This window comes from Copidosoma floridanum, unplaced genomic scaffold, assembly GCF_036245765.1.
Source record: "Copidosoma floridanum isolate Cflo_tuat_1 unplaced genomic scaffold, Cflo_Japanese_pri ptg000030l, whole genome shotgun sequence".
Taxonomy (NCBI): Eukaryota; Metazoa; Arthropoda; class Insecta; order Hymenoptera; family Encyrtidae; genus Copidosoma; species Copidosoma floridanum.
The window spans coordinates 15,574,163-15,601,615 of NW_028321907.1; the positions used below are offsets into that span (position 1 = coordinate 15,574,163).

Here is a 27,453-nt window from a genome sequence, read left to right on the forward strand (position 1 = left end):
GGGGAAGAGCATCTGGCCGGGTTCGTAAATCACTGGCGCGCGCGTACCATTACACTCGAGCCTTTTCCCATCTCTCTCGCGAGCGAGCTGTACAGATCGTTCACCGTGAATTCCCACACGTGTGCACATACTCCATCGATACGTCGACGCAGATGAAGCGCGAAACAAGAAGCTGGAAGGTGTCCCGCTGATTTTTCAATTTCCCCATTTGATTCGCGTTTGTTCTCTCCTCGACTGTCGGACGAAAAGGGTCCCCGTGCGCCTGGAGACGTCGCTGAACGTGAAATCCTCGATAATAACGAAGGAGGAGGTGACGGTGGCCCGAGACGGGAAAGTCGTGGACGAGCGGAGCCGCGAGACGAAGGAGAACAACTGCTACTCGTCGACGACGAGTGAGATCTGGGAGCCGATCGGGGTGGTCCACCGGCCGCGCAACCTCAAGCCGTTCGACAGCTCGGACGAGTCGCGGCCCAACTCGAACGCGAGCTCCGACCAGGGCTACACCACCAACACAAGCACGAACAACGTGTTGAGGGAACGTGGTGGCTTCGGCGGTGGTAGCGGCGGTCGGGGTGGTGGCACCAGCGCCGGGGGTACGCACTGCAGCTGCGGCGACGTCGAGTGTTCGCGTGGATGTTTGTCCACGACCTTTTCCGGGCTCGGGTTGAGCGAGAGTGGGGATGACGTCGATGCCGATGGCAGTGTGATGATCGGGAGCCCCAACAACGGCGTCGTCAAGGTGCCGAGAGTCACCGGCACCAACTCCGCGGTAAGTGTGTCTTTGATTTGGTTATTGTGAGCTAAAAACTTACGGTGAGTCTCGGCAAACTGTATCTTCTCGAGTTGGACTTTTTCTTCAACTTTCATGATGTGTGTTTTTATTTCTGCAGCTTGATACACCGGAGTGATTTTAATCCTCCTCCTTATGCGTATGGGCATCACAAAACAATAAATATACGAGTATATATAATTACAGTGTAGGCACGTGTTAAGTTGCTCTAATATAATTAGCTTGTACTATAAAAAAGTATGTTGGCAATAGTACCTTGTAACTGAGCTTTCACTCAACCATGTACTTACTTTCCCGTGTTGATATAGTTTTTTACATAGATACACGATACATGTGAATAATTTACATTGATGGGACATTGTGCCTTTTATGAAAAAGAGTGGTGAGAAAAACTCTGGGATTGTTAGTCAATAAAAGAGTAACGAGCTGCCTTGAGTGCAGTGTTTCTCGCGCGTATGTAAATTCAAATGTGCTTCGAGCAAGTCAAGGGTAAATATAATAACACGCACCACGTAATTTTTTTAATGCACCAATAAACATTTTTCAACAGCAACAGGTGATACTTATCCTTATCGCGTGACTTCATTTGGATGAAACACTCGATTTCAATGTCATTAACTTGCACTACTGTAATGCATGCACATTATACGGCGAGGAATCGCATTAAATATTAATCTAATAATATTGGGTTACCATGAAATTATTTCATTTTCCAAAACACTTTTTTTTTAACGTTTGCCCGTGATAAAGATGAGTATCGATTCACTGAAACTCGCAAACTTTTCCCCTTAATTGAAACTTGGGGGAAGCGCACATGAACGCCTGTGCACGTATACAAACGTGCATAATTTTAATAACGAAAAGCCAAACAGAACCATAAATAATGTAGTCTCGAAGGCTCAATATAGCCACCCGCTCGTGTATATATACACACGTGACCAGAGCGACCCACGGCAGCTGTTATATATCTTCATCAGCTCCTTCGATCTCCATGGCCAGCGAGACGCGAAATTAATCCAATTGGCCCCGAAAACTTGCCGCCCTTACCTCCCTCCGAAACTTTTCCCGTATGCATAAAGAAAAAAAAAAGCCATTTATTAAATACATCTCTTGCACGTAAGTTTGCAGAACAGTGAAGTTCGATTTCTCGCTCACACATGCGTATAATATACCCTTAGCTTGTACAAAAATCGTAGAGTGAGTGAGTGACAGTGTACGTCACGCGCTCGTGCTCGGCAAGCCCAAGCAACCTGTTTCCCTTTTCTCGTTCTTCCGTGTTTCCCAAACACCGGCATGACTGCGTCACGAGAAACGATGACAGGTCTCTCCCTTCGTTATGGGCATCCGTAAGATGCACTTTTGTTTATGGTATAGAGTCCTTCGCGTATATACGCTCACTGAGTTTTTATCAGGAGTTTGCGAGCATGCCGGAAAAACGAGTAGCGCTTTTTCATGGGTGATATATATATTGTATACCTGCCTCATACCTACACGGCTCTGTTCCGAGGCCGGAAGGCTGCTGCTCTTTTCTCCGCTTCCTCGCTCCTTCTCTCTCTCCTGTACATCCCTCTCCTTTGTTTTCTTTTATTTTCTTTTTTTTTTTTTGTCCATATGAACATACTTCGCACCCCTTCCGTTCTCTCTTATCTTTGTTGTTCTACCGGTACAGCAGCAGCTCTCGTGTGGGAGTGAGCGGTGCTCTTGACAGGTCGGCTGATGCGCTACTGCTCCTGTGCACTTGGGAAATGATAATTAGCCCGGGAACTTTGTATCTCCCTCGCCCCATCTCTCCCTATCTCTCTCTCTCTCTCTCTCTGTCTGATTTGATTTCTCGCTTCTACATATTATATAGTAGATATCCTGATGGGTGCGTGCTCATTAAGGTTCCACAGCTACATTGTCGTGCGAGCGTTGACCCGTGCCTTGCACCTCGAATAAAGTTCAATAAGCTGTCTATTATTTTTTTTTAAACAGTTCATCGCTCTTTCTCTCTCGATTGTTATATTTTGCTCTGGATTAGATACTAATGTATTCTAAAAATACAAAAAATTTAACAGAAAGCACGTATTCAATACTTAATCATGATTTTATGTAAAGGATGGAGATTGAAAAAATTACAAGCACGAGTTTCCTACAGCAGTTATACTCTATTCAAATTTTGCCACATTCTGTGTACCTACAGTAGGTAAAGCAGGTACCTTGGTTGTGAGATCTACTTTATCAGCAGTCGGTAAAATTACCGATTCCCGCTACACGCTTTGAAAGCTCGGCGTAAGCTCACCATACCCTCGGCCGATCCACAGAGGAAACTTGCCGCGAAGCTTTTTCTCCCTGCAACTTTTCACCATCAGGAGTCATACATACATCCTACGTACCCTCGTATACTATCTCACCCCACTGACGAGTGGGAGACCTTTATCACCTGCCGCTGCAGTGCGTGCCATAAATCTTACTGATCAACTCCCGTTAAAGGACACGGACAGGCTTCTCTGTAGCCTTGCCCTCTATTTTCCGAGTCTATCGCGAGTCACCTACGACTTTGAAACATCGACTCGGCGATCTCGCACCTCAACTGGTGGGGGCTGGCACTTAATTTTCTTTCTCTCTCTTTTAAAGGACACAGTAGGTGGAGGTCGTCGGCCTGTTTATGGGTGCTCGTAAATTTTCAGAGCTCCCTTTCCCTCTTTTGTCCCTTTTATAGGCACTACCGAGCCGTTCTTGTTAGATCATACAGGCCATGATTGCAATGGTCGCAGGGTATTATGAAAAACTCGAGATTTATTACTCCGTTGACGATCGAGTATCTGGATCACAAGCACCGGGGACGCTACATTGTTTACGACGCGTGAGAAACGGAGCGCTGCACTTGTGGAAAAATTGACTCTCGAAAGGCACCTGTTACGCGACGAGCAAACGAATAATGGCTCAAGGCCCTAGGCCTCTTTCACGGATGATGCGTTTTATTCCATTCAGTCTGTGCAGGGGCGTGTACAGAGCGTGAACCCTCTCTCGATGTTGCAGATAAAAAGCCATCAACCTTCCATTCACATCGTCTTCTTCTCCTTTTGCTTTTTACATGTAAAATCTACAGTCTGGCTGTCGATACCTGCACAGCGCCGCCAAGATCTCTGGTAGCTTGCCGTTCATTTTTCAGTTCATTTTTCAGTCGCGTATACTTATACGAGAGGAGTGAAGTTGACAGTGGAGTCGAGATTCCTGAAGACGCTATCGTTATTTCCTGAATAGAAATTGAAAGGCATTTTTTTTTTATTTGGGTAAGAACAAGTGATTTCGCTACCGTCGTCAATTGAATCATACCAATAGGTGAGATTGAATAACTTTACAATAAATCGATCACTGCCAACACCCGCTCACGAAATTGAATATTATTCACATTCGATACCAATCCGAAAATCTTGGTACAACTTTTGTATTAATTGAATCCCCCCTCCCCTGTTGCAGTGTCTTCATTTACCAATGTGGAGCCTCGACTTTACATGATATAATTGGTCACTTTTGATGAGTCTTTTGGTCCTTCAACTGGAAAAACAAGAGCGTAATGAGTTCCGATTTTAAAAATAGATTTCCCCATTCGCGGGGACACTCGTCTTGGCTCTCGGTCGGATAAAATGAAACTCCTGTGTTTCAATTAACGTATAGCTCTCACGAGGGCGAGAAGTGACAGAAATATAAATGAAACAGTCAACCTGCCGATCGATAATTTTAATTAAATTCGACGTACCGGAGAGTCAAAACTGGAAATCCATCAGCGAGCTTGATTTCGTTTCCAACCTTTGCCATCGCGTTAACGTTGATCACCGAAATTACTTCCCTCCTCTTTTTCTCCTTCCCACGTTCATAATTAATCAATTGACCGATAGCGTGTGTGTTGGCACATCGCGAAAAGCAGCAGTTATTTTCAAAACTATCATTGCCGCGCTGTACTTGTCGTAGCCAGAAAATATTTAACCAGCCGCTGATCCCGAGAGCTCAGGTAGACGCGAAAAAGTTTACGGCAGAGCTCGAGATTTGTGTACCTACACTTCCTCCTCTGGTGTTTACCAGCGGTAATCGGGCCAACGCAGTCAAGGCCTTGGTTGTGCAATACAGCTTTAAGTCTTGCCCCTCCCCCCACACCGTACTCTCATGACATTAGAAAATCGTGAAATTGGAGGCCCACTCGTACGCCTACGCGACGTTTCGAGCTCCCTTTTAACCCAAATTACGCGCTCCGGGTCGTGAGCGATGCCAGTATTTACAAGTGGCTTTTTTCTCGTGGGAGTGTCGTGGTATAGCGTTTGATTCTTCAAATACTGCTCGATCGTTGTAAAACGAAAAAAAATACATCGTTGATGGTCGCCCTTCACCCTTTGATCTCTTTTTGGGTTACCGCGTGCTTTTTATACATGCACACGCGACTCCTTTGTTTTCCCCCTCTTTCCATCCATTCTGACTTTGAAATTCCAATTAACGGGGGGCTTTTGTAAAACCCGGCCTCTGTACGGTTCTCGTTAGTTTTTCTTTTCACCCACACATTGTTTTACGCACATGTATTTCGTAATTTTTTGTTAAAAAATATATACATTGTTTTTTCGGGACTTTACGCTTTGTACCCAACACACAGTACTCAGTCGAAAAGGTACGGTGATTCGTTGCAGGGAAAAACATTTTTCAATTTAATCCTCATCAAATATATATTTCTGGCTTTTGCTTCCGGCCTTGCGATCCCTTTTTTCAATCATACAGTCGACGGGCAATTATATTTAACGAGCAATGTATTTTACATAACACGATACTCGTCAAACATTTTCGTGCCTTTTTCGAATGAAAAAGTAACAAAATAACATCAAAACAGTTTACTGTACGTTATAATGAAAACATAATATAACGAATATACCGCAGTACACAAACAAAAACCTTTTGCGTAGACGATCACGTTTTCATTACGTCAAATTGATCCTCAGAAAGAGAGTGAAAAAACCACAAAATAAATTTACCTCCAAAACCCGCATATTTTCTTGGTAGAAGCGAAGACGTGCTCGTTCGATTCGATTTTTCACGCCCAATTTGACACGCGTCTTCCTAATGCATCCCCATGCACTGGAGATATCAAAAGACTAGGGGGAGGGCGTAGGTATACAGTTGGGGCTTAATGCACAAGCACTTGAGCGGGTAGTCACAATCTGATTATAAATTTAGCATTCGGAGAAAACGAAGGTCTACGAGTCGGTGCAATATGCTCAGTGCCTCAGTGGGTTTGGGTATAGGTAGGCGGGAACGGTCGCTCAATTAAACTATAAAGGGATATGCGGTCAAGTCAATTTGGCCCTGAGAACGTTATATACATTATGTCCATACACTCGCCCAACCCCTTCCGATCTTCATCACGTATTATATTTAATGTGATGTTGTATAAGTATTTCCGATGCTTCGATATTTAATACTAATTTTCTTCGAAAACTCGCTTTTTTTTCTCAACTTTGTTGAATATTTTTTACTGCTTTGATCGTGTATATGAGTGCATATTCACGAATCTTCGTGGCACGTGGTGCTTTTAATATAGCAACTTGAATAATAAAAGTTCTACTCAAGTATTTAGAACAAATATATTCTTTTAGTACTGAATTCAATTTAAAATTTGCTTCCATTGATAGTTTTATGGTACATTACAATTTTAGGATGATGCGAGTTTCAGATGAAATTTAAAACCTAATAAATATCGTTGATTACATTGTGTATACACAGTAATGAAAAAATATAATTATCAAGTATACTCACATTGCGTGCTAAATTGCTATGAAAAAAAAAGAGTGTCTCAAATCAACGAGCCCATTAAATTACGTTTAGAAAAACGATAAACATCAGATGCGTGCTTTTTTGCACAACAAGCGTTCACAAAAGGTTCAAAAAGGCACTAACGAGTCAGCCGCGAAACTTGAAGCTTAAACCTTACGGCCAGCCTTGCTTCAAAAATAGAAGGACGCCCGCGAATCGGTATCTCTCTGATGCTACTGTACTGTTGCCGGCCAGTGCAGCTACACAACCGCACGAGGTAAACAGCGAAGCTCGCGTTGTGTAGAGTCAGCTTTTTTTAATTGCGTGGTGGTGTATTTGTTGAAAAAACAAGTTTAAAGCGTTTAGCTGATATTGATGTTGGGTATTATTGGTATTAGTGTTTCTATGATTTGCAAAAACATGCGTAACATGAGCACTTGGATGACTACTCCCTGTGAATGAGCAAGTACTCCGAAGCTTGGCGTGAAACGACGTATACCGGCAAGTGAGAAATGTTGAGGAGTATCGTCATATACGTCGTATCCGTTAAGTATGACCCAAGAACTCAGTGCCAGTGAAATCTTGCCGACCACGTATGGCGTGATGATTGCCATTTTTGCCGCTCTCATTGGTTACTTAGTGTGGGTAAGAGAAGCTTTTCTTTTATTACATATTAAATAAAAACAAATACGGAAGATTGCACAATTTAATTAGATTTTAAATCCAATGGCTCGAGGGAAATCAACAAAAGTAGTGATTTGTGGTGAGAAGACAAAAATATGTTTAACTTAATCGGACTACCGTTCCTTTAATACGAAAGCAAGTATAAAAATATCTCTTGGCTATTTAAATTACAGGCTTTAATATAGCAACCAAATTGGCCCCATCCAGAGTGAAATTAAACGCAATTAGAGCTTTTCCGGCGCCATCTAAAAACTCAGAAATTAATTATTTGCCAGCTTTATTTTTAAGCACCTACTTTTTATAAATAAAATACACCAAAAGCGTCGAAGACCAAAGCGTAAAGTGAAATAATACTTTATTGTGCTACTTTTAACTATTAAACTCACGGGTAAGTAAATACTTTTAAAAGTGATTGACGATGAAAAATGGTCTACAAAATGAGAAAAAAAAAAAAAAAAAAAATGCAACATCGATCGGATTTGTTTTGAGCACTTTAATAAAGAGCCGATGTGCACCACCGATTTTACGGCTGATTTATGGCTTTCATAAAGCTAATATTGTCCTCGTTCCTGCTGGTAACCCAAAACGTAGAACGAAAGCTTTTTTTTTTTTTTTCATCCTCTGTCAACGAAAAACTTCATTTCGAGCCGACGGCAAATAAAAACCATTAACGACATGTGCAATATCGCGCTGATCGGCAAACGTTCATTTCAATCTCGCAGTGCAGAGCATCGGGCCCTTTGAATATACTAATTCAGTTTGCCGGCTTCGCGTGTTTGCAAACGTACTCAGTCTCACCGTGTCTGCTGCCATCAGTCGGCGCGTAGGAGTCTCTTTTTTCCCCGCAACTTCAACAAATGGCACACGAAACCAATATCCAGCGCCTCCGTTCTAATCACGAGTTATCGAGCGTCGAAACTTCTGGAGCAATAACCCAACCGGTCGCATTGTCGAGCATCTCTACGCGTACATACACATTTATGCATATATACATACATCTATGGAGTCTTGAATAAAACCAGCAATCTTACTTCCCGACGAATCAGCGATTCCGCCCATAATGGCACAATGACGGGCATTGGCAGCATTACGTGGGTATAGATATGTATACATACACACCTGCGTTGAAAGTACCTTGAAACTCGACTACTCCTCGCGGGAGATGAAATCGATCGAGTTCTCTCGCTCGGCGGGGGATGCAATTACGAGGAGACAGAGGAGGAGAGACTGGCTCTGTCGCACTTGTACTTTCCAAAGACAAGAGTACTGATCATCGTGACGGTTGTTATTATTATATGGATTACCATTGTTACAGGTATAGAATCGCGTGACAAACGCAGACTATATAAGTACTTATGAACGATACTTATCAGTCCAGTTGATACTTGTATGCAATGATACATTCAACTTTGAAGTGCGCACATATACAGAGAAAGTCACAATCACCGGCATCCAAGAGAGTGCAGAGAAAGGTCATTAAGTCGCGCCGAACGGCCCTGTTTCGCGCATTATGCGGGATTTACGCGCACGGTAGAGCAGCCAACCGAAGTGTATGCAACGCGCGCAATTAGCGCCCGATTAAATTAGAGACCGGCTCGGTAAGCCGATAGCTATCCCACGCGTGCGCCTTGCATCCCTTCGTCGGAATAACGTATCGCGTTCGCGTTCCGACCGCAAGCCTCGCTACACGTAATGGATGCTCCCTCCCTTTCTTAAAACTTACTTGTATTGCTTACCTGCTGCTGCTGCTGTTGTTCTTGTCTTACCCCTCCATCCGTCCTTCATCCACTGATCGTCATCCACGCGATGGATCCTACCCTCCAATATTCACGACAGGTATCTGCTACATCGTGCTAATGCATATACATACGTACACCTGATGCATTAGCTTTTAATGACGTTCTTTCCAGCGATGAAAACACACGAGCTCATGAAGGGATTTTTCTCCCAGCTTTTCTCCATTGCGAGGGTGTAATGAACGCCAGGGGGGTGCAAAATACTGGGAGCTAAACAAGGTAAATAAAACAGGGAGTATTGCGAGAGCAATCCGCGCTGATTATACACATGGGCGCGATGAAAAATGCAAAAGTGCGTTATTACGAGCACCGTTGGATCGACCATTTTTCACTCGGTGCGGTTCGTCGGGGTCTAATGATTTATTCCGTACATGGACGTGGTGACCCGTGACGCGTTTGTATATGGCAAGCCGGTCAATAAGTACCCCAATCATATCGTTGAAAAATCGCTAGTAAATTAGGCGCACAAAAGTGACATTTCCTTCGTATGCTGCAGATATGAGGAAATTCACAAACAATATCTTCTTTCGGGTTTCAGTGCGGGTGACACCCGCAAATGACATTACGAGTAAAATAAGCTCGGTTTCAAGGGTGTGTCTCTCAAAAACAATTTGTTTTTGTTGAAGTGGGTGACAAAAACGGGACATCTTTTGTGGATTTTCTCATATACCTGAAAGCAGTGACGAATAGGATGTTCGTTAAGTTTCCAGAATCGTACTTCGACAAACCGAGGGGGGTCGTTAAGCCTCGAGAAGTTTCGCGCCGCAGTTTAAGGTATAAAAGGCTCCTTCGATATCTAAATCGTATTATTCGATCCTTTTATATTTTTTCCCTTTGAGTTTGGTCGACGAGGAAAAATTGAAACCGAAGGAACCCGGATGCAATCAACTTTGGAAAATTGAAGTTTCTCAGCTCGGAAGAGACGTGGTCGTGAGCCAGTGTGGACGGCTACTTTTTAAATTAAAATCCAGAAATATTTTTACAGGCAACTTCAGATGACGTTCCTCGTGCGCTAATCGATAAAGGATTGAGCGCCAAATTGGGTTGTTACCGCGAGGAATACTCACGGGATCTCAAGCGACCGGGGGTGACGATGCCGATGGAGTACTTACGTGTAATCCTTGCAGTTTCTCCTCCGTACCCACAAACTCCTTGGATCTAATCTCATTGCATGTAACCAAGATTAGGACGGAATCCCCATAGGCAAGCTGGTACCAATAATTTACGCAAACTTGCTTCGAGTAACCCTCAAACAGCGTCGAAGCATCCATTGTTCGCGTACTAAGATTCGCGATGATTAAACTTTTTCAAAGATACGAAGAGACCTTTCGACTCGGTGCCGTCACTCCCAAAAGCCCCTTTTATTTCTCACTCTGTGATTTACTCTCCCGCCCCTTTTTCTCCTTTCCGCCGAGAGACAGTTTCGGAAAATCGAAGGCTTTTAGGAGAGATACAGTCCGGCAAAAGTGTCCAAACTGCACTTACACACAGCGTTATGGTGCTGTATCGCCTAGCAGAGCTCCGTTTCCTCTCCTTTTTTAGACTCTGCAAATAAACGCGTCTCCCGGGGTCAACGCTCCTCTCGCTGGCTCAACGTTTCGTCGTTGGAAAGTACGCCCGAAAATTCCCTATATCATCCATTGACACGTTAATTAAATGAGGGGGTGGTAATGATTTTTTGTGTTTTCAAGCACGACGAAAAAAAAAAAAAAAATTTCACTTACGAGAAGTCTTGACGCACAACAAGACAAGAAGAATTGATCGAAAAGTTGACGCAAGCAGTGCTTCCGGGGAAAAAAAGTGCAATGCCTCGCTGGTGAGACACAATAGCGCCAAGTGGTTCGATGAAGTGCTCCGGTGACGATCAATTACCCAGCTTCCCCTCATTCTCTCTCTATCCATTGTATGCTTGTGTGCCCAATGTATACGTATGTGTGACTCGATTAACCTCTACAAATGTCTCCCCACCGTCATTCTCTCGCCCCACACCTGCTCTCCAAGGTTGGCAATGCAGTCTAGAGTTTTGAAGAGAATGAGAGGTCATACGTGTCGGAAAACGCGAAACCTCGGGTGAAAAGTAAATTGTACGTGCGCCATGAGTGCACATGCTCGGAGCAACGCTGCTCTATAGGTATCGTGTGCATCATATGCACAGTGGACGAGATCTGCTGGTCGGCGATGTCGATGCAGCACGTGTTTCCCCGGGGCTGAACAAACACGACCAAATTGATGAGCGTTCGGTAAATGTTATTCTCTTCTGCACCCCCCCCCCCCCTCGAGTATACATTTGACCTGAACTTCTATATAGTCCACGGTGATGAGAGATGTGCTCAGAGAGATGAATTGATACGTAAATACGAGCAGTGTTTAAATTTCAGTGGGAAAAACTTTTGATTGTTCTAAAGAATTTTATTTTTATTCTCAAAGCGTGTACATGCTGTCAGTGCTTGCGGGTAGAGGATGTATGTAATTGTTGAAAGAGAGAAAGGTATAGCGAGTGAAAAGAGAACGAAAAGTAGCACGGTAGAGAAGAAGATGGGGGACGTTGAAACAGAGGGAGATCTGGAAAAATATTTTGCGAGAAAAGGAAGAAATAAAAGAGAAACTGTGCTCGCTACCGAACTTGAGCCGGAGCTAATCCGTGGAGGTATTGTCCGACAACGGTCTGGCTCGCAGTCTTTGTAAATGGACAGGCAGAGTCCAAAAAAAGATGAAGGGGGAGAAGCGAACAAGTAGGAGGAGAGAGCCCGAGAGGAGAAAAAACACTTGTTACGGGCGTGTATAAATACACGTCTCTCGGTGTGCTTAGCTTTTTTCGTGATAGTATATAGAGATTACGCAGCTCTTGCGTAATGGTTTTTCAGACGCCGTGATACTGGAAGTACTTTGTTCAACAAAATAGAAATTTTACTTACATTTTCTTAGTTTCATGAGACTAATGCATTGAATTGATGCATTGAGCTATACATTTGATAAGGAAACATCATCCCACTTGAAATGTCTTCTTTGCAGTACTAAACTGAGCTGTAGCTTGTATTGATCGTACAATCCATAGTCAACATATGTTTTTGAGTAGTTCATTAATAAACTCTCCATTATTTAAAGTATTTTAAACTGTAAAGTAATAATTGCTAAGTATATATACGATTTTTAACATTCGATGTGGCTAGAACGTTCATACTGTTGAAAAAAAAGAAAAATTTCCGAAAAAAATTGTCCAAGGTTCATGTAATAATTATCATAACTTTTGTTATTACAATCAATTATTTGAGTAAATTGCAAAAACTATAAACTTACAATCGAAACAAGTTTTGTTTCTTAAAAACAGAGTTAGCTTTGAAAAAAAGTCTCTTGTAATTTTTTTTATGATTTGTTTATTAAAAAAGTTCTCTTTGACATTTAAATTCACTAAAAATGCTGAAAATTGTAATTTATATCGGCAATTCCTTTAGTCATACACAGAACTATAAGTAACTTTCTATATATTACATTGAATTAGCTAAAAACCCCTTTATTAAAAAAAAATAATAACCAACCTCTTTTATTGGTCTGTAAAAATTGTTTGTCACAATCTCTCTATCAGTTTTACAAATGTCCATTTATGAAACATGCATTTGAGAGACATTGTCGTACATAAGTTGTAAGAAATATTCCAAAATCTTGGTAGAGCTGTGAATATTCATAGCTCACAGTCATCTTCTCTTTGACTATTGCGTAATACGCATTTATACTTCAACATTAATACCATATTTAAAAATTTTTATTTATTAAAAATTAAAAAAAAAACAAAAATTCCGGTACCGGGAATCGAACCCGAGCCTCCTGGGTGAGAGCCAGGTATCCTTTTTTTTTTTTGAAAAATGATTTTTATTGAACATTAGTTATTAAATTACAGGATGAGAAAACATTTAAAACATCCGTTTTAAATTTACATACATATTCATGTGTAGATACAGAATGGTAGTACAAACTCTCGCTGTATATCGCTATTTTTGTTTTTGTTTTTTTTTTCACTCGCTTTCATGTGGTGTGGTTTGAACGCAGTCAAACTATAAATTATTTTTTGTTTGCTTTGCTAGAAAAATTTAAAAAACTAGCTTTGCTCGCTTATCTAGGTGATAAAGTAATAAATAAGTAACATATAAATAGGACGCGCTTATAACTAGATAACAAGTAACAGGACAATTATTCTTTGAAATGAGTTGCTTTATTGCTTTATAAGCTGTCTTATCACTTATTGTACAGTTATTAATTAGTAAAAAAAGAAAAATTTTTTTTTTTTTTTTTTGTTATTTATTATAATAATTAAAGTTTTTAAGAGTTTTAATATCTTTGTTCGTTATGTTCATCGAGTAGACTAAGTTTTTGTTACATGTTTTTTCTGGGTTAAATAGAATCTTTTTGTTGTTATTATTTCTTGAAATGTGGTAAAATATTGGTATATAATCGTCATTTGTTATATACTTGTTGGTATCAAGATATAGAAAAGAAGTAGGCGGTACAAAGCCTGATTTTATAGCGTTTTGATGATACAGTTCATTCGGAAAATACGGGTGGCTGATGAGCCCATTTGATTTATTTTGTAGTGCATCTTTGATGTGTTTTCTAATGAGATATATGATAAATACATCTATTCTATTTATTTTCGCTTGCGTGTACAGATTAATATTACTTATATACTTAGTATAGTTACTTTTCGATGATTTGTATCTATTAAGACATTTTCTAATGCATTTTCTTTCAAAAAATCTAATTTTTTCCATCATGCTTGCACTAATATTGAACCAGCTGGGGCAAGAATACGTTATTATGGGCCTTATTAGGCATTGGTAGGCGATGATTTTGATTTTAGGATCTAGGAGTGTGGAGTGAAAAAGTTTGTGTAGTGAGTGAAATATTTTTGTTGCTTTGTCTAGTTGGATTTTGATGTGTGTTGTGAAGGTTAGTCTATCGTCTAGATTTAGTCCTAAATATTTTACTAATCTTTTGTGTGGTATGTATGTGTTTGCTTTTTTGTCTTTAATTTTAAATAGGTTCCAATTTTTTCTCGTTTTTTCGGGTTGTCCTGTTAGTTTATCCCTGAAGAGGATTGTTTCACATTTTTTTTCGTTAGTGTCAAGTAACCAGTTGTTATAATAATTTTTAATGTTATTGTAGGTATTTTCTAGTGTTTGTTCTATTTTTTGGATATCTCGGTCGGCATAGTAGCATACTAAGTCATCGGCAAACGCTATTGCATATAGGTTGTTTCCGTTGTTGATATTAAAGAGCTCTAGAATGTCGGCATTAAAAATGTTAAACAATACTGGCGAGTTTATGGTGCCTTGTTGCAGACCTTTTGTTATTGTATATGTGTCCTCTGATATGAATTTGTTAATCATGACTTTGAATTTTCTTTGATATATTAGGTTGTGGATTGTTTTGATTAAGTGTGTTGGAAATTTTTTTTTGTATAACTTAAAGATTAGTCCTTCCAGCCAGACTGAGTCGAAGGCTTTGCGCAGGTCTATTAAGCATGCTCCTGTCATTTCCTTTTTTTGTAGGTGCCAATTTATGTCAGAGAGGAGTTTGTTGATTGCATGGTTGGTGGAGTGTTTGCTTCTGAAGCCAAATTGAGTTTCTGGGATTATGTTGTTTTCGTTTATGTGTTTGAGTATTGAGTTATTAATTATTCTTTCAAGAATTTTACTGATTGCTGGGAGTATACTTATTGGTCTAATGTTGTCTATTGTCACCGGTTTATCATGTTTTTTTTTGAGTACTATTAGTTTGGCTATTTTCCAGGCTTCAGGGAAGTAGCCATTGTTTATGGCGTTATTGAAGATTATAGTATAGTTTTGAATTATGCATTGAGGTAGATTTTTTATTATTATGTTGGGTATTCCATCCCATCCTGTTGATGTTTTGTTTTTCATTTTTTTAATTAGTTTATTAATTTCTTTTGAATTGGTGAAGAGTACTCCGGTGTTTATTGTGTTTGTGGGGCAAGAAGCTTTGTTGTTATGATTGAATGTTGTGCAAGAGTTTGACTCACTAAACTGATCAGATATCTTTTTTACGGTGTTGTTTACTATGTTTCTGAGTGTTGTGAATTGATTATTATCTGTGTTAATACTTTCTAGTTGTTTGCCTATTATGTTTGGGATTATGTTCTGTTCTGTTATTTTTGTGTGGTTTATTCCATCTAGATTTATTGATGTGTTTGTAATATTTTTATGCTTGTCGTTAAGGTCTGTTGTTTTTATTAGGAAGTGGTCAATATTTATGTCGTTATTATCATTGTTTTTGAATATTTTATTAAGTGAGGGGAAAAAGTTTGCTGAGTCTTTATAGTTTATTGTTTTTAGTGTTTTTATATATTCATTTTTTTCAAGTATTGAGATCATGTTTATTATCTTGTTTTTTATATTTTTCATATCCTTTTTTAGTTCGATGGTCCTCATGATGCTAGCTTGGTCTTTTTTGTTAATATTTTTATGTATCTGTGTTTGTATTTTATGTTTGTCTTTGTATAATTTATTTAGTTTTGTTGATTGGTATTTTTTGTACGGGTCTATATTTTTGTGTATTGGGACAGTTTGTGCTATAGCGTCGTTTATTGTTTTTTCATTTACTATTATGTAGTGATCTATTTCATTATTTGATATGTTTTTCGTATCTGGGATTTTAAGTGTGTAGTTTTTGATGATGTGTTTTTGAAATTTTTTCCAGTTGGTTTTTTTGTAGCAGTACTTCGTTTCTGTAGGGATTCCAACATGTAGTTTATTGTTATTTGGGAGGGTGATTGTAAGTTTGGTTGCTCTGTGATCACTGTCTATTGTTAGTGTTTGTGCTAGTCTTTCTACTGTTTTGAGTCTAGTGTCAATTAATGTGAGATCAATAAAGGCATTGGATGCTGGGAAAGTTGCCTCAGCTGGGTTAATGATTTCAAGTTTGTAATCTATCTTTTTTTGGTTATACCAGTTAAATAGTTGTGTACCTCTATAGTTTGTTTTTGTATCGCCAAAAGTTGGATGTCTAGCGTTGAGGTCACCAGATAGAATATAGTAGTTGTTTGTGTCTTTTAGATTGAGATCATCGAAAAGGGATGTGAGGTCTTTATATAAATTGTTTTTATTGGAGCTAGAGGCGTAGGCACTGATAATAAATAGATTTTCATTTTTTGAAATTTTTAACTTAATTACAGTATGCTCTAATAGTGGTAGCTTACCTTGTGTGTTTACTGTTTCAAACTTAAATTCCTTTTTGATTAGGATTGCAGTGCCTCCGCCTCCGTTAATAGTCCTGTCCGTTCTGATTATAGTATAGTTATAATATTTGGGGGTATGTATCTGGCTTAATTTGGTTTCGCAGAGTAGCACTAGATCAGGATCGTGTTCATTTATTAGGTTTTTTATTTCTAGTCTTTTATACTTACTCTTTAGTGAGTTTATATTTGCTTCGATGATTCTGATCCTATTTGTAGTGGAGCTTGGAGAGGTGTTCTTATCCATTATTTTGGTGCTGTTGGTTGTCTATGTTCCACTGTATATTTAGGTGGGTGGCGATTAGTTCAATTTTTTGACTGTTCATTGTAGTTTGGTTACTGATTTCATTTATTCTATTGCTGAGGTGGTGTGTGCACCCTTTGATGAGTTCGTTGATGTCTGCTTGCATTTTTTGGATTGTAGCTGTTGTTTTTTTATTTGTTTCTTCAATCAGGTTCTTTATCCTTTCTTCATTACCATTATTTATATTCCAGGCATTTTGGATTTGTCCCTGTGGGATGATGTTCTGGGTTTGTGGTGTTGTTTTTTGGTTAATGGTGTTTGAGATCTTTTTGTGTTGATCATTTTCTGTCTTTCTGGGATCTGTTGATCTTGGTTGCGATTTGAAATATGTGCAACCTCTGTATGAGGCTGGGTGTCCCAGATTTCCGCAATTGACGCATTTCAGAAGATTTTTGTCTGATTTTTCAGATATTTGGCATTTACCTGGTCCATGTGAGCCTGCACATTTCACGCACCTATGCTCCATGGCGCAGTTGGTTGCTACATGTCCTATTCTTTGACAATTTTTACATTGTGGTGGGCCACTTTTCCTTATAGGTTCCCACTTAACCGCTTGGTACAGTAAGTGTTTTGTTTGGATTAAGTTATCCATTGTGCTGTTTGGTGACACTTGTATAATGAAGATTTTTAATTGATCATTTCTCACTGGTAGTGTAGATATTTTTTTGATTTCTACGTTTTCTAGATTTTTATTTCTTAGTTCTTCGTTCAATTCTTCTATAGTTGTTTCTTTGTTTAATCCTTTCAATACTATGGTCTTGATCTTCTCAGTTTTTGGTGTGAATGTGTAGAATTGTATTTTTTTGTCTTGAAGCACTTTAATTATTTCTGAATGTTGGCTGTAGTTTTGTGGTTTCAAGCTGCATTTTTTTGTGTCTAGATTTTTTACTATAAAATCAGTGCATCTTGGGTCCTTCCTTAAAATCTCTATTAGGTCTTTTGTGGAGAGGCCTTCTATTATGATGGGCGGGGCTTTAGCTTTTAAGTCTTCAATGTTATTTATGTTATTTTTACCTTCTATAGTTTCTTCTTCCGCTTCCATTGTGGTTTCTATATCGATATTCGTTTGCTCTTTAGTTGTCGGTTTTTTCTCTTTTTCTTCATTTTTTCTGTTGAGATTTGTGTAATTCGGTTTGTATTTGTCGTTTTTATCATTTAGTATCTTGTTTAGCACGTGTTTTGTTTTATTATCTAACTCTTTGAGGTCTGTTAATACTTGAATCTTATTAATTCTTTCATTACTTCTATTTGTTTCTTCGTTTTTTCTTTTTTTCATTTCACTTTTCTCGTTCACTTTAGTATTTGCACTGTTTTTTATTTCGTAGCGTGGGTTCGGGTTCGAGGTTAAGTTGGCATGTGTTGCCATTATATCCTGGGAATCGACCCTTGGGGTCGATCCCGGGGGGAGTTTAATGTTTCCTCGCGGTATAATGCTTATTTTCTCTTTTTGCAGCCTTTTTTGTAATAATAAACACTTATAAACTCTTTTTTTGAACGCACGTTATGAGCGCATGTACGCCAGGTATCCTAGCCACTAGACCATACCGGATGATGTTCGCCGATGCTTACAGCTTCACTCCTAAAGGTTTTTAAATGGCATCGTACAAATGCTACGAAATACAATTTTAAGCAATTTTAAGTAATAGGTTATTATTAATTATAATTATAAAAATTCCTAGACTATAACATACATGTATGACAACAAATAAAAAAACAGTTATAATTAAAAAGAAAACGTGCTGATAAAGTAAAAAAAATAGATAAAATTAAAAAAAAAAGAAATTTTTTCATCTTATACAACTTTACTATTCTGTTGCAGCCGACGATCTTCGGTACTGTGGCCTCGGACCTAAATCCCAAGGATGGCAACAGTCGCAGGGTAAGTACTCGTGCTCGCATATATCAAAAATCTCCAGCGTGTTTTTCAATATCTCACAATCCCAGAGCTCCGCTGAACGTATATTATATCCTCGTTCCATCTATTCTTTGCAAAAGAACGAAGAAAAGAGTATTGCACTCGCATATACGAGTATACATGTATGTGAAAAGCCACGAGAGCGACATTAGGAAGCAAAGACAGAAAATACGAGTTCTGTTGGCTGGCGTACGTGAACCACGTATTCTGAAATATTTACCGCTCACGAAAGACACTATCGAGTATTAGAAAAAATGAGCACAAATACGCCCTCCCACCGATGATGAAAGTGTCAACCGTAGATAAATTTATTCTTGAATACAAAATATCTCTGTCTCATTCATTCATACAATCATTTATATAAAATAACCTTTTCAGAAAGTCTTGGTAATAATACCACAATAGACAATGAATTTGGTACACGTTTAAAGCATTGAAGTTGGAATCGAGTATGTACTTGCTATTTTGTGTAAAATGCTTTGGAACAGAGTTCATAAGTGTAAAAATGTACGTGGAAAAATCGATAAGTAACCAACTACTTCAATAGGTCTACCAAATCGAACAATTATTGTCACAAAAAGTTAACGAGTGCAAAACATTTTATACTTATGAATTAAATTTTGCTAGTAATAAGTACTATTCTATAATGTTCATAAAATGATGATCAAGTTAGCTCGATACTCTGGAGAAATCGAAATTTTTCTAGCGTACCATCACCAACAAGCGGCCACATACTTATTAATTTGTTTCCGAGTATATACACGCACTTACAACGAGGCCAAACCTCGGTGGTATAGAGGGAAGGTTCCTCCGGCATTTCATCTTCCGGCGCACAATCCCCGAATGCGCAAGAATGCCTCTTGCATCTGGGGTACGGTCCCACTCCTCTTTCTTCTTCGCTTGCACACTCTCTCTCTCTCTCTCTCTCTAGTCGTCGTCGGCGTTCCTCAATCCTTCAGACCGTAATGAGCGCAATTTCCAGAGGATTCAAGAGTCTATATACCTGCCTGTCTGCCTCCAGAGTCTGATCCCGTTCGTTCGTGTGCCTCATCGTTGTCGTCGTCGTCAGCGGGAAAACGACGTGGAGCACGTGAATATCCCACCAGGGCTCCTTGTTTTTCTTACCAGTTTATTTGATTTTTTCCTTTTCGTTTGAATCTCGCGATAGATTTCGTGAACGACTCTAACTAAAGTAACGTTGTACAGATTATATGGGTAATACAATGTGTGGCGCGGACATTGATAATACGATATGCACGCTCGTGATTTGAAGTTTAATCGCCACTCATAATATATTTATTGCTACTCTTTTATACCCATGTTTATTAGTTTACATATACCTATACATTGACTTTAGTTCACTCAATTGTTGTGGTCACAAAAATTTAATTACAAAGGAATACACTCCAACTGTTAACGCTACGTTCGCGTGCGATGATTGGTCTACATGCGGTCTTGGTACCAGAAACAAACACTTGCGTACAAATTATTGGAAATTTCATTGCATCAATAGTTTATGGAGTCAGTCGTATTGTGTTCAATCACCGCAATTTACCATGCAGTTTAGTTTTGGAATGCAATTTGCATGAATTTTGAAATTATAGTTTTCTCAGTTAAATTCTGTAATGATTGAGAAACCCGTTAAGTATTGGTACAAGAGCGCAATGAGGTTTAAAACAAATTAACTCACACTATGATGATGATAAATTGAATGGATGAAAGATGCGGATTAAATAACGTGCGCCATTAAATTTTCGTAATTTTCATCAGCCCGGAAAAACTCGAAGGCAAGAATTACAGTCGACGTTACTGCCCGCGAATACACAACTATCGTAAAGTTCCAAGAGTCCCGAGCCATTCGCGTGAAAAGCTCGCGTAAAGCTCCCAGGGCAAAGGCAAAGAGCAGGAGAAAAAGAAGCCACGGCACGGAAGTTGGCAACTTTATTACGCGGCCCTTGGAGCAAAAAAAAAAAAAAGAGCGCGCATCCTTCCCTCCGGCAAAATGTATCATGGCTGCGCGCATCCAAGTAAATATTGCTCTCTCTCTGTATCTCTCTCTGAACGTCAAATCTCGTTTCGCGCTACCGATGTATCGAGGATCTTCCACCTGCGTGACATACCCACACGCGTTAACTTACACGTACCTATACATATTGGTAATAAACTTTATGGTTTTTTTTTTTCAAAACCTGAAAAATTGCCTTGTCGCGCGCTGATATTTCTTCAAAAGCTTTTGAGAACGCTCGAAAATTGCGCATGCCCGTGTCCTGGTCGGATCGCATGAATAATTCCGGTGTGGTACCCTGCGTGAAATTGCAAATACGGGGCTAAACCAAATCCAAGAAATTAAGAGATATATATCTGGAGAAAGATAGTGAGTGAGTTGGGCTAGGTGGGCCCTCGAGCGAAAAGGCTTACATGTACATGCGTACGCGCACGAGTACGTGATCTGCTTGCAAAGCTCCGACGAGGCATGTATAATTCGGCCACGTTACATCTCTTTGCAAATTAGTTTTGTATTACCTTTTTTCTCCATCTTTTTCATTGAACGCGAGTAGAGTCTCTTTTTTTTTTTTTTCTTTTTCAATTGGCGCTCATGCTGCTACTTCTAATTGAGTTCGTAATTCCATGTGCGTTGAATGCTCGGTGAAACGAGCGTTCTATACCTGTTAGGTTTTGTACCCGTTATCGTTTTTGGAAGTAAAAAATAATTCCACTATTCTCTCCGGGCGTATTTTCCGCATTTGTTCAAGTTAACAAATTCGAGAATCAATTTGCGTATCGAAATGCCTCCAATTAGAAAAAGAACGACTTTTCGCAGTACTCACCGAAAATACAAATGCGTATCAAAAGCACACGAATAACATCGTTTATTCCGAAACGAAATTGATTTCCTATTCACGTTCGGTTGTTCGAACAATGAAGGAGAAACGAAATAATCGCTCGAAACGTATTTTTTATTATTATTGATTTCTCCGTTCAAGAGACGAGGCATCATTTACAAAATAGAAAAATTTCGCATTATCTGCATTTGGTGACGTAATGATAAAAAAAGAATAAGAAGCAGCGACAGCAGCTTTCTTGAAAAACGGGACGAGCAAACAGTTACTCGGAAGAAGTAGGTTACGCTTAAACATACACGAACGCGCGAGCGAGCGAGCACTTGTATAAAAGTCCCTATTTTCTTCTTAGCTCCTACAACTGCTAGCAGGACATTATCTCAAAGTGCAAACATAACCCATAAAGCAACGCGCGTGTGTTTACCGAGTCGCCTCGCAGATCTGATATAATGTACATACATCATACATATAAACACGGACAAATATTTATGCTAAGCCCCTAAAATCTACTCCATCGCGTTGTCATCAAGTCGCCGACCGACCTGACTCTCATATTGGCTGTGGACTGTAAGAGTATTATCATGATACTTAGTCATCGAGACTACTTTTCTCTTTCCTAAGTATACACGTATAGGTACAGCTCGGCTGTGCCTCGAGATAGCCCGTAAGCTCGCCCTTGTTCTTTTCCCTCCTCCTCCTCCTCCTTTTCCCTATTATTCGTCCTTAAAAGCTTTCGACCGTCAATATGTGATACGTGCACGCGTAAGTACCCTGCATGTCATGAATTTCTTACTTTTAATACTCAAAATATAGTTTTTCTGAATTTTAATTTTTTAAATGTTATCGAAGAAATGTTTGTACACACAGTACTTTTTAGTATAAAGATTTTTTTTATGTTATGACTATTGATACTTTTTGTTAAATTAGTTACGTGCTAGCTCGAGATAAGAGGGTGTATATGTTATTTACAAGGGGTAAGAGAATAACAAAAACGGCAACGATGCTTCTAAGTAGGTACAGCAGTGTGTGTGTATATATGAGTATTAGTCCCGGACAATGGGAATGAAAAATGCACGGGGAAATATAAGGCAAAAACTAAGTACACTTACTGCGTCGGCCAAAGTCTTTTCACTGCAAAAGTTGAACGAGAACACGAAAATTGTCCCCTGAGACGAGGCAGAGAAAAATGGCCAGTGCCCGCCTATACATACATACATATACAGACGGAAAAAAACGGAGGTATAAGCAGAGAGTGTACACACTCTATAGAGAGACATAGAAAGAAGTATACATACGCGTTTAGATATTAATGTACATGCATTGTGTGTATGTCAGAGAAAAAGACAACATAAAGTTTGATCCTCAATCGAAATGTATTGCAAAAATATGATATGTTTATCACACATTTTAAACCGTTTTGCTCTTTCGAAATTATTCGTGCAGATACCAATAAGGTAAAAGTACGTAATATGAAACGTGCCCATATTATGAAAACTCAAGATTAAATAATCATGAAAATTCTAATAATAAAAATAAAATATACTGAAGAATCTCTATAATACTACCGTATCAAATTAACAAAAATAGTAAACAATTTCAAACATTATTATATTGAAAAATATATTATTACGAATCCCGTTTTCATAATACGGACAGTTTGAAACATAACCTGCAATATGTGATGTTCCTATTTATGAAACGCACGAGCCCATTTAATTAACATGTAAATTTCATAATTGGGACTTGTGTCTCATAAATATGGACACAACTTTTTAGCTATTCCATAGTTATGGACATTTTGATCGTGTCAATATTTGCTTATAAAATTATTTTTTTACATCTAAATTTCATTTCAAAAATGCCAATTTGTTCAGAAGAGCATAGCGCTTCTATTAAAACCAAAAATTATGGACATATGACTATTTTTTTATTTAATATTGGTCGATGAAACGTAACAATCGAAATTTGTATCCATAATACGTACTTTTACCTTACGAATTTGATATTCGTTAATAGATTTAAGCGAGCTTTTTAAACACATTAGGAAAAATTCAAAATTAGAGAGCTTTTATTTATCAGACTACCATTATTTCATGTTATCATGTATATAAATAAAATAAAATGTAGAAAAAAGAGCAAAGAGTGATAACGGGTACACACAAACGTACATGAGCAAATAAAAAGTTGATTTTACGCACTTTTTGTTTTACGATCGTAAAAACAAACTTTTTTGATTCTGATGAATGTATATATTGTAATATACCTTTTTCAACAGAAGCTGGCCAGAAATATAATACACCTACAATAAAGCTCTCAAAAAAAGCGTTGTTATAAGGTTTTACAGATGAAAAAATAGTAATCAGATCAACAGTTGTTTGCAATTTATGCTTTGCTCATTAAACTCGCAGTTTATTGTCATAACTGACCATATCTGGCTATAAATCCCCCGTTACTTTTGATAGCAGTACGAAAAAAGATAGTCAGCCCCAAAGCAGGTGTGAAAAGATCTTCATTTTTAATAATTTTTCGAACAATTTTATTTTCATATCCCTTCCAACCAATTTTCTGTAGAATCGAATATACTTCTGACGTAACAAACCACCAAAACTGTTAAGATTAGTAAGACAGTAGTATAAACAAAATATAGTCAGCCGCAAATCAGGCATATAAAGATCTTCATACGTAAATTTTCAAGAATCACCTTACAATATTTTTTTGTAGAATCCTTTATAAACTCGACCTAGCAAACCACCACATCTATTCAAATTCGTCAGACAGTAGTACGAACAGTATATAGTCAGCCTCAGAGAATTTAAGCGAAGATCTTTACTATTAATTTTTTTCAAAAACTACCTTACAATATTTTTTTGGATAATGCCTCGATGCCTCATATACTTGACGTAGTAAATCCCAATAATAATTCAGATTTGTCAGACAGTATGGTCAGCCCTATAGCAGGTGTGTAAGGTCTTTGTCCTTAATTTTTTTAGTTACTATTTTACAACACTTTTTTTAGAATTCTTTATACACTCCACGTACTGAGCCACCGCACACTATAAACTGACAGAAATGAATAGAAATTGTAGACAGAGTAGTACAGAAACAGAATCAGTCAGAATTCTTTATATAAAAAACAAAATGAGCTTTGGCGCTTGAACTGTTCATGTAATGAACTTGTGTATATGTATAGTACTTGTACACTAAAACGGAGTCCCTTAATTTAGACAACGAGATTTTGGAATACAACGTATTGTTTTCATACTTGGAAGAACCGTTCGTAAACACATTTTATAATGTACGTACTATTACAAAACGGAAAGTAATTCTAGGGATAAAAAGGGGGGGAGAAGAACCGTGTAAAAGTTTGTAGGAAAGTCTCTTTCCGGTGGTGACAGCGGGATGGCAGGAAATTAAAAGGTCGTCTTGAAAAAAAAAAAAAAAAAACCATGGAGGCGAGCTAAGCTCACAAAACGGGAAACGAAAAAAAAAATTGAAATCACAAGAAAGACACAAGTATATATATATACAGAGGAGAATGAAAGCAAAGGGCTACAGGAGAAAATCAAAGTGGAGAAAAAGGTGACAGTGAGCAAGAAGAATACAGTTGTTCGGCGCACGTATACATGCAGTCTTGCAGTTGCTCTCCTGATTATTCGACGCGGCCTTTGACACCAAAAGCGGTACGTTCTATTCTTTGAGCCACTCGGTCCTCAATATACTGCCTCCCCCGAATCGTCGAACAATCTCTGCTCGGTCCATCTACAATTTTTCTTTTGAAGTTCTGGGGCTGCAGCGCGTCCCTGTCTCTCCAATATTGATTAAATTAACTCAGAGTGACTTCTCGTGGGTGGGTAAGAAGCTCTTACAAAGAAATTACGCGAAGAAGCGAATAGACTTTTTCTCTCGCCGGCCTCTCTTCCATCTTGTAGCGCAGCTCCGCGGGCGCTGCGGGCTTCCGTTTTTTCGAGGCTGTAATCTTGGCGCGGATTTACTTCTGCCCCAGTTACTCCGTAAAGCTGAGTTGTTTTTGCCGGCAATCCGCAAGAAGAAGCAGGCCAGCCGATGGGTCTTTCTCTGCTGTTGAACGTTGCAGCTTGCCGGATTTTCGTTTTTTTTTTTTTTGTTTTTTTTTTGTTTTTTTTTTTTTTTCCACGACATTTTGGCTCTTCCGAAATGCTCTTACAGTTTATATACCTACTTTCTGACGGAGAGTCGAAAGCGAAAGCGTATATATCTGGATAGTGCGGTCGGCCTATGTAAGCACCCTCGAGAGAAGATGTAGGTGATGTCGCGAAAAATTTAAGTTCTTGTTTCATCGGATAAGCGGGTGCAAAGAAATGAAAAAATTCCTTCTGAGATCCTAAAAATAAAAAAATACAGTTCCAAGCACAGTAACAAATTTATCCTGCCTCTTCATTTGTCCGCCAGTCCTCACGTGTGGTAATGTACACAGTCAGCAGTTGTAGCTCATAACGAGCCATTTGTTAGCAGTCGTGGGTATACCTACTGCGCAAGCCACAGTGCACAATGTGGGATGGACGAGGAAAAGGGATGGAACATGATGCTTCTCTGTTTTGGTGGACGTTTGATGAGGCAAGGATTAATTACTCCTGTCTTGGCTCACCTTACTGGCGATGGGGTACAGTGTGCTCGTGACGTTGCTATTTCGGAGGGTTTGTCAAAAACCAGAGCGGGAAATCATTGCGTCGGGTGTTGTCCGCAGTTACGACAAGAACAATAATTCGTTCTGTTTCTACGGGTTTTTTCCCTTGTTTTTTTAATTTATTTTTTCCGAGCTTGGAAAGCAATGTAAAATTGCACGGACGGACTTAATGTTATAAAAGCCATTCGAAAATATATACATCTCCGGAAGCATCAACTGACCTGAAAACAACACGAAACCATTACGAGCGCTGGAATTGAAAAAAAAGTCCAATTTGTTTTCTATTTTTACCGAAAATATAATGTACACTGTCGGCAACTCTATAGCTGCGTGGTTACGCAACACCAGAAGGATGTCTTCAATTTGTTTCTATGCTCATTCTCACCATTATGTAATTTTTACATTATTGGAAAAAAAATAGTTTGCCCTTCACGTAACTGTTAGTATTATATAACAAGAGACACTATTTATTCGAATTCTTACATGAAAGCGGAAAAAGCCCCTTTCCATCATTTTGCTCCAATCTTGCTGTTACCTCCGTTGAAGGTGTCGACTCAAGGGGGCAGGATCGTGCAAGAAACACCCAGCAGCAGTGGGAAGCAAAAGCGACGTGACCCCAAGATAAAATGAATATATATTTCACAGGATCTCGCAGCGGTGGAGGAAAGACGCGCTTCCTCCTCTCTATGCGCGTTTTTCTCTTTGCACTTTCCTTTTTTCCCCTCCGTTCTCCGTCTATTTTTCCCCAGTTCTTCTTTTTACGAGCATCTCGAGGATCTTCCCGGCTTGTCGGAGTTTTTTCTTCCCTCTTCGCTCTGCTGTCATGCTGCTCGCGATTCTGTGGCGCAGATACCTATCGTATATGTGAACATTCTGAGGATTCACCGCATGGGTTTTGCGGAGAATCTCTAAACTTGCTGCACGCGTGTATCGCTCCTTGTCAAAAATATATTCCGTCGAATTTCTGAGAGCTTTCTCCCTTGCGTCATTTCTAATCCTGTACTGGTATAATACATACAAGATCGCGAAAAATTGACTTTTCTCATCACTCAGTAGCCACTTTTTGAGTTTCATTTCATGGAGTACTATAATCCTCCTGAGGTTAATTGCTTCGGGGACCAATAAGGTCATCGAAACCTATTATTACTCAATGTCTTTGTCTTCCTTGACATTTCATTTATTTTCAGAAAAGAAAATTCTACTCATCGATTTAGAAATAGCTGTCCGGCAGTTATTCTCATAACGCAATCATTTTCGGACGAAGATTGCCTTCGGATAAAACGACAAAGTTGACGTCGAGGGACGAAAAGTTTGTCAAAAGTTCATCATCTGCCCGGCGAAACTCTCCTCCACCTCCCAGCCCCTCGAAACTTTTGAAGTTTAAGTCATCGGGATTTGAATTGCAAAATGAGAAGCACTTGCTCTAATTTACGATTGAAA

The 27,453-nt window shown here is 39.0% G+C and overlaps 2 protein-coding genes across 2 annotated transcripts in view; both read left to right on the forward strand.

Annotated features, from left to right (window-relative positions):
- LOC149373494 (uncharacterized) overlaps positions 1–908 on the forward strand; it is a 28,249-nt gene extending 27,341 nt beyond the window's left edge. Inside the window, exons 3-4 of the mRNA XM_089596216.1 lie at positions 250–769; positions 891–908. Coding sequence (XP_089452342.1) covers positions 250–769; positions 891–908 — 538 coding nt within the window. The remainder of the gene's footprint in view (positions 1–249; positions 770–890) is intronic.
- LOC106639594 (uncharacterized) overlaps positions 1–27,453 on the forward strand; it is a 169,456-nt gene that overhangs the window by 46,446 nt on the left and 95,557 nt on the right. Inside the window, exon 4 of the mRNA XM_089596839.1 lies at positions 18,415–18,474. Within this exon, the coding sequence (XP_089452965.1) occupies positions 18,415–18,474 (60 nt within the window). The remainder of the gene's footprint in view (positions 1–18,414; positions 18,475–27,453) is intronic.